This window comes from Hippocampus comes, unplaced genomic scaffold (assembly GCF_001891065.2).
Source record: "Hippocampus comes isolate QL1 unplaced genomic scaffold, H_comes_QL1_v1.1 scaffold333, whole genome shotgun sequence".
NCBI classification, from domain to species: Eukaryota; Metazoa; Chordata; class Actinopteri; order Syngnathiformes; family Syngnathidae; genus Hippocampus; species Hippocampus comes.
In genome coordinates this window covers 477,830-486,121 of record NW_017805386.1, presented here as the reverse complement: position 1 = coordinate 486,121, position 8,292 = coordinate 477,830, and the positions used below count along the sequence as shown (strand labels likewise).

Genomic DNA, 8,292 nt, shown 5'->3' with positions numbered 1-8,292 from the left:
AGGCGGGAGCAGTCTTCACCGCCGTAACCCGCCGCGCAGGCGCAGCGGCCGTCGATGCAGATGCCGTTACCGTGGCAGTCGGCCGGACAGGTGAGTCGCCCGCAGTCCTCCCCGGAAAACCCGGGGTGACAGTGGCAGGGTCCGTTGAGGCAGAGCCCCCCCCCCAAACTACCGCCGTAACCCGCCGCGCAGGCGCAGCGGCCGTCGATGCAGATGCCGTTACCGTGGCAGTCGGCCGGACAGGTGAGTCGCCCGCAGTCCTCCCCGGAAAACCCGGGGTGACAGTGGCAGGTTCCGTTGAGGCAGAGCCCACGCCCAAAGCAGTCTTGGGGGCAGAGCATCTCGGAGCAGTCCGAACCGGTCCAGGGCTCCTTGCAGACACACCGGCCGTCCTGACAACGCCCGCGATCTTTGCAGTTGTCCGGGCATATGCTGCGAGAGCAGTCGTCCCCAAAGAAACCCTCGGGACACTCGAGCTCGGTGCAGTTGCTTCCCTTCCAGCCGGGCTCGCACGCGCATCCGCACGTCTCCGCGCTGTAGTTTCCGTGTCCGCTGCACAGGGGCCCGGTCCTCGCATTCCCCGTTGCACCGCAACCGACGTCCCCGCCACCGCCGCACCGCCTCCTCAACGCCGACACTTCCCCCTCCAGCATCTCAATGCGGCTCATCAGGTCGCTGATGCGCGGCAGGTCGGCAGCGCAGCCGCACGCCCCGCGAGGGATATTGATGCGGTGGGTGAAGATAATCTGGCTCTCCCCGTCCGCGGAAAGGTGCTGGCCGGAGGTGCTGGCCGTTTCCGCCGAGCTCTCTGTGGCGTCCAGGTCGACGGAGCACAGGTGGCTGGCGGGGACGTTGATGTTGTAGACGTGGTTAAAGATCACAGACTGGCGCTCTGCTCCGGGTGAGGTGACGTTGTGCTCCAGAGGCATCTGGCGGCGATGCCGGAGCACTTTTTTCACGAGGCCGGCAGCCGAGAACCCGAGCGAGGTGCTCGCGAGGAGGCAGATCACAAGAACTCTCGCGGCCATGGCGCTTCACTTTGAGACCGAGGAACGTCGGTTGATCTGGAATGGAGAACCAGGCTGCATTTCAATCACGAAACCTCTGTGTGTGTCTGTCACACCGAGTGACGGGCGCCCTGTCAGCTCGCCCCTTGTCACCGCCTGAAATACGCGCGCCCGCTGATTTTCTAGAAACAGTCGGAGCTGAGGCTCAGGTGTGCCGGACGGGCCTCTCATGGGGCCATCCAGATTTTATTGTCTTGGCCTTTCACCCCATCGTAACCTTGAACTTCTCTTCGGAAAGCCGGCTTGCCTTTTTCCGGGTCCGCGCATTTGGCTGGATGACCCCACCGTATGAAATTCAAGAGAAGCTCAAAGCGAGTTGGAGCTACAAGTTCGGCTACAGAATGCTTTCAGGCGAAACTCTTCTGGCGATTATCAGATAAAAATGGATTCTGCGCCACTTAACAATTAAGCGACAAGAAAAAATGTTGCGGGGTCCTCGCGTTCGACACTGGACTGTCTGTAATTTTGAACGTGAGTGGCTTCAATAGGCGGGCCTCGCCTGCTGGGTGACGCGTGTGCTTAGCTGTTGCTTTGCAGTAGACACATTGCACTCTTTTTTCATGTTTTGGTCCGGATCACTCTTTGCTGCAAGACAAAAAGCATCATGTGCGTGGTCAGAGGTGGCTGGGCGACAGTTGGATGGGGCAGATGATTTCAACTGTCTCCTTACATTGCGGCTTTTTACTCATTTGTCTGTCATTATTATCAAAGCGCTTGCCCCGTTTTTTGTTGACATTAAATCGCTGTGAAAAATTTGGAGAAGACGCAAGCGCGAGTGGCGATGGAAAGCGGTCGCAGGGGGTGACTCTGAGGTCAAAGTGCCGTCAGCTTGCTGGCTGGCGCTAAAACGTTGCTCTGCAGTTTGCAAGTCAACGAGGCGAACGAGGCATGGAAAGCAGACGCGGGGCGAGTCGACTTCAGCAAGCTAGAAACCAGAGATTGCCGTCGCTTCCCACACTCTGGCAGACAAAGCAGAAGTTTCCAGCCCGGAAAGGAGAAAGCAGGGAACGTCGCAGCCTGGCTGCCAAAGCGGCAGCGTCTCCCGCTGTTAGAAAGTGACAAAAGTGCGACTGAGCTTGCGACTTCCACTCCACCAAATTGCATCTGGAAGTCATCTGGATGCCATTCGGGGAGGCAAAGCAATACCTCATTGCCAGATTTCTCCATTTCCTGCTCAATGCTGTCAAACCGGAACAATTCTGTCCGTGCGCAGGTTCTGGGCCACGACAGCGCTGTTGAATTGGCCCAAAAACACTCGGCGGAACATCGTATTCCAAAACACACAATTGGCAAATATAAATAAATAAAATGAGATAAAAATCCGCCAAATTTGGCCGATTTTTTTCTGGGGTGACAAATGAAACAAATCCGACAGGACAACAAAATATTGGAAGACAGTCTATTGTTCTTCGTGTAATCCATACCTGATTGTTGTAAGTGGTGAAGTGAATTGAGTTCACCGCCACCTAACTTTGCTGGCATCTCAAATTTTTGCTTGCACGTCAAAGCAAAAAGAAAGAAAGAAATCCAAATTGTTTGAGGCTCGGCTCGCATTGTGAAAAACTTGTAAATTGGGTTCCCGCGTGTCTTCAGGCGCCACTGCACAGAAAGTGAGCGGAAGGTCAATCGAACAGTCGCCGAAGGGGCACGATAGCGGAGTCGAGATGGACTCGCAGAAGGCCGCTCGCGAGAAGATCAAAGCCATCCTCAGCCTTCCAAGTCGGTTCCAGTTGTAATGTCAGCCTAAAGATATCCACCACTGATGGAATGCTTCTCTGACGCCATAAAAGAAGCGCATGATGACAGCCCCCCGCCGCGGCTCTTCAAACGGAGTTTGCGCGCAGGGAATCCATACAGGACTGACCCCACAAAACCAGCTCGCGTATCTCATGATGGACGTGCGATGGACACACACAACCCGAGAAGAAACGAAAACTCGGAATGAAGATGGACGGAGTCTTGGCCTTTGGCCATGCCTCTGGCATTACATGGGAGATTGCTGTCACATGTTGCCCGCAGAAATTCTCTTGATAAAGTATTTTCCGGCATGCTGTGGGGAGTCTCTGTTTTTTTATTTGGATTTTGTTTTTTTACATTTTCTTTGGTTGCTAGATTTAGCCAGGCTTGTATATTTGTCTTCTAGCCTACCTGTTTGAAGAATACAGAAGATTGTTGTCACATGTAGGAAACAGACAGTAAATTGCCAGAAAGTTAGAAAACACTCTTTAGCAAGCAGGCGTTTGGGAGAATTCAAGGCAGGTTTTTTTCTTTTCTCTCTCTCTCTCATTTTTTTTTTTTTTTACACTAAAGTTAGCCAGATTTGATAGTTTCCCTCTGAAACCCAAGGTTTTGTGATTCTTGAAGAAAATTTCACTTTGACATTTAGGATTTGCTGAAAAAAATCAAATAAAAACCCGATCAGCTCCAAGGATTTCTTTGTGAAGCCCTTTCCAAAATGCTTTTGGAAAACGCCTCCATTTTTTTTAAAGAATATCAGCAATTGTGGTCACATGGAGAACACTTGCCAGAAATTCCTACAGCAATGTGATCTCCGAGGCCAGAAAAAAAAAATCATTTTAAAGCATTTTCCCACAGGAAGTATTTGAGACTTTCTATGGGGACACGGCCATTACTTGACAGAAATTCAGAAAAGTGCTTATGGAAGACAGCCTACCTTTTTGTTTTGTTGTTTGTTGTTTTTTTTTGATAATTTTGAAGATTGTTGTCGTATGTGTCGGATCCGCAGCCATTTTAGAATTTACGCAGTCACAAGGTCCAAAAAGACTATTTGAAAAGTCTTTTCTTCCCTGCATGTTTTTGGAGGCTTTTTTGCAAAGTTTTGCCAGGCTGGGCTGCTTCTTTTTGTAAGAATGGAAAAATGAATTTGGGAGACTGTTGTCACTTGGAGGAAACAGGCAATATTTGCCAGAAAATCTCTTGAGATCTGAAAAGACTCATTCGAAAACTTTCCCACATGCTTTGGGGAGACTTCATGTATTTTTTCTGGGGGGCAGCGAGATGGTTTGGCTGAATTTAGGTTGGATGTTTGAATTTGCAAAAAAAAAAACACTTTGGAAATTGCTGTCACATGTCGGGCAGGGTCTGACAATGGGCTTTTTGTCCCTCTCTCAGTGAGGTTTCCATGACATTTGTGTCTAAAAAAGATTCAGGGACGCACCGGGAGACCCAAAAAGGTGACAGAGCTGATCTATGCCTGGCCGGGCGAATGGAAGTACAGCGGCTGGAAAGGGACAAAAACATGCTTCATTCGAAAAGCTCTGATGAGAGGATCAGAGTCAACATTAAAACCACACTAAGCCAGATTGAGGCTCCACTAAGCAGCGCTAATGGACTCCATGCTTGCTTGTTTCTTTTTTTTTGTTGCCGCAGTCAACCTCCACCGGGGAAACATTGAAAATTGTATTTTCCAACTTTCCAACGTGGTTTCCTTTGCACTTTTGCAATCTTACGAGAAAAAGAAAATGTATATATTTTTTTTGATTTTTGTAGCGCCTGAAATAGTTGCTTGCGAATCTCATGTAAAAATGTATGCATTTACATAACTTTCAAGTCTTGAAATGAGAATACACTTCAAATTCATGAAATATTTTCAAGAAAAACGTCAAACATGAATCAAGTGAGGTTATGTGCTCCAGACGGCGTTCACCCTGGTCTGCTGGGCACTTGACTTTGAGAACAACCGCAAGACTAGCAAGTGCTTTTTCTTTGTGTGTAAAATGACAGCTGTCCTACCGTACAGCCTTCTTGTCACTCGCGGCAAAGCGTCCCTCACGCGTGCGCGGAAGAAGATGACAGCATGATGCTCCGCAGAATTTCCGGCGAGGTCTCGGCTCCTCGGTGTCGCCGCTCGGCTGGTTTGCGACTGCGAGAGTGATGCAGAAATGGAGAGCGAGAGCGGGAGTGAGAGAGTGTCTTTCAAAAGTGAGGTCAGCGAGAGCCGCTGCCTCCGCGCGTCTCCCCTCCCCGTCTCCCACTCAGCCGCTGAGGCTGGGATGTGCTTGGAATCCTTCACTCCTTTTCGAACCGTGTGCCGCTGCGATTTTTCGATGGGGATTCGGAGGTTGGTTTGCGTTGAACCATTCAACTAGCGAATACAATCTCTATGGAACGTGGCTTCATCATTGTGCGCATGCTGGATGGATGGCGTCTCTCCTCCCAACATTACTATGAAGCGATTCGTCCACGGCACCTCACCTCCCAAAAATAGAAAAATATTCCAACTGCATTAACAACTTGTTCATCCCCCTTTTGTGCTAGCGAGCGCGCTTGCTAATACTATCAATGAGCCTCACGTGAAGGGGATTTGTTTGTGTGGAATCATTGAACTACCGAAAACACTGAGGTCACGTGAGTCGCGTCGCCGTTTTGGCGATTAGTCGACCCGGCGAAATAAATCCTCACTGCTTTCACACCCCAACCTTTAATAGCGTCACTCTCTCGTCTTCCCTCCTCGGCGACTCCACCGCAACGTTCCTGGGAATCATCACCGAGTGAGCAGAGCTTGCGGTCGAGAGGGGGAAAGCGAGGAAAGTGATGTCAGATTTCGCTTTTCCGCATCTGCCCACATGAACACATTAACTCCGCTTCCAGGCTGGAAGATCTTTGCGAAGCGGCCCGTCATTTCCTGTTCGCACTCAAGTCTGTCCCAGATGAGAGAGGGTGGCCACAGTATGGCTTTATGAATCTCAGCCAAGTTTTGTGTGAGGGATGGGCGAGTACTGTTACCAGGTAAGGTGATCCCGATACTTAAGGAGAGAAGAAAAAAAAAAAAATCAGATCTTGAGTAAAATCCTCCTCAGCAGTAGTTTGCTCTATTTTAGCGGCACATTTACGCATCGGCGAATCAACATCTGCGCCAGAAAGAAGGGTCTCGCTTCACAATTTTAGACATCAAAAGTACCAGAAGCAGCGGCACTCGGTATCGGTGTGTCATCAGAGAGAATACTAGTACTGGTATATTGTACGATCAGTCTAAAAAAAAAAAAAAAAAAAAAAGGGCCCATGTGATTTAGTCAAGTCAGTCACCACTCCGGACCACCAGCTGCCACTCGGTTGCTCATCTTCATGCGATTAGCGGCCACAATTACAATTAGCTTGACTGTTTCCAACGAGTCTGCTACGTAAATCCTCATTTGGTCATCAGACGTTTAAATCGGCCGGAAAGGGCAGATTAAGTGGATTTGTCACGTTTCATTGCGCGAGCGCCAACAGACGCAAAGCAAACACAACAGGTCTGGATTTTAATAGCGCTCCCAGTAAAAAGCCAGTTGAGGCGATCTTAACACGCTGTCACGACATCACCGTTAATCAATTCAAATGTTCGCCTAATGCGGGTAAATCTGGAAGGTGCCCCGCAAGATTTCCTTCCCAAGTAATAACATCCAGCTGACAAAAGTCATGAATGAATTATAACGGCAACGCTCACCCTGACCCTCGCCTCTTTCAATCTCACCGACGTCGCCATGGGAGACGTCCATCCGGCTGGATGGATGGCCTGCATAGAGGCTACTCCGGCTGGCCCGGGTTTGCGCCGACTCGGCACTTTTGAGCCAAGCGGCTGCAAAAGCCAAGCGGTCCGACTTGGACGCGGAGGTGGAAAAACAAAACAAAAAAAAAAAAAAAAAAAAAAAAAGAGAGAGCGAGGCGTGAAGTGATTGTTGTGCGAGGTCCGCCGTTTGTCAAATAAAAATACTTGTGGGAGGCTGAGGATCCCAAGGATGAGTGAGGACTAATGCTAAAGCTAACACGGCGAGGAACATTTTATGGAAGGCAAATGTTTTTCGCTGGCAAACACGACCCGCCGGAGTTGCAGCGCAAATATACGATTTGAAAAGCTGCCGATGGAATTGATTGTCCTGCTTTGTGTGAAATTTAAAATTGAATCGGGTTGTGTGAAGCTGTTACACTCCGTCATGCTAAACGTGATCAAATGCAGTCATGTCAGAATGAAGCGTTTCTTTTCGTCTTTCGGTGGCAAGTTTCACAGCAAAAGGCGAATATTTGTTGTGAAGCGGGTCATGTTGTCCCACAACCTGACGGGAAGGATTCGCCAAACGGCTGCTTGTCAAGTTTGCACTTGCAAGTCAAAGCGAAAATTAAATTGGCAGAATGTCGGCTTGTACCTCCAGGCGCCGCTGTTGGGCGTTTGTTTGCGCTATCAAGAAACGCTGGAAACGGGATGTGGTGAATGCTGAGCCCTCGCTGTCTACGTCAGCCCTCCTCAGCCCCTTTTTTTCTCTTTTCATTACGGGATATCATCCAGTAAAATAAAGTCTCGATGGGCAGAAGTTCAGCTCAATTGTTTTTGTGCGCGTGATTTAACAATGCCATCGTAAATGAGGTCGACATAACACATTAGCGAGCGCGGCATCCAAGAGAATGTTTAGCGCATGAGTTCATGGAACGTTGAAGAGCTCTGTGAGAGGCAAAGTAAAACAAAACCAAAAAAAGACAAATGCGGTTCAACTTCATAGCCGACAACATGCAAGAAGAAGGTGACGTTTTTCCGCAGAAAAGCACCTCCCAAAAAACGCAAATAATTTATCGCAGCGTTTAAGGTTAGCAACTGCGCGGACGGAACGCCTCTGCCAAGCCGTCGGGGGGGGATTTCGGGTGATGTCACAGTCACAGATGGGCTACTGGAGGCCTCGCCGCGTAAACACGTCTGGTGTTATCTTAAACAACGGCTCTCCATCAGCAAGAATTATTGGTGGGAGGCGCGCAGACTATAATCAAATGTTCTGCTAAAACAATAAATTAAGTGGCTCCTGCGCGCCTCCGCTGAAGCATCCACTTTGTATTCATTACTTGACTAGCCAACAATAATAGCGAGACACTTTTAAGAACATGACATGAGGTGGGGGGGGGCTGTCATTTGGCCGCAGCTGTAAATGCCTCTCCTATTGTTTCAGTTGGGTCTGCTAAATGGAAAAAAAATCCATCAGGTGCAATTGCAGTTTTGTCACACAATTGTCAAGGACGACACAACAGCAGCATGATATGCTTTCACGAGCTACTGCGCCATCCACTAAATGCTCAACGAAAAGACGTTTCACGGAATATTTAAGACGGGTTTTTTTCCCTCCATTGCCTTGCTGACTCATAGATTGTATTGATGTATCGGGATACTGGCCTTGATTTTGCTTTGATACAAATTTGCCAATCGACACTAATTTATTCGAGTCGACCCCCCCCCCGCCCCCCC

General features: G+C 49.1%; 1 protein-coding gene across 1 annotated transcript in view; it reads right to left on the bottom strand.

The window, feature by feature from the left end:
• Positions 1-5,008, bottom strand: part of LOC109517714 (tenascin-like) — a 27,365-nt gene extending 22,357 nt beyond the window's left edge. Inside the window, exons 1-2 of the mRNA XM_019873044.1 lie at positions 4,821-5,008; positions 177-1,064 (exon numbers count right to left, since the gene is read on the bottom strand). Of these exons, the coding sequence (XP_019728603.1) occupies positions 177-1,028 (852 nt within the window). The 5' untranslated portion in view covers positions 1,029-1,064; positions 4,821-5,008. The remainder of the gene's footprint in view (positions 1-176; positions 1,065-4,820) is intronic.
• Positions 5,009-8,292: the final 3,284 nt, after the last annotated feature.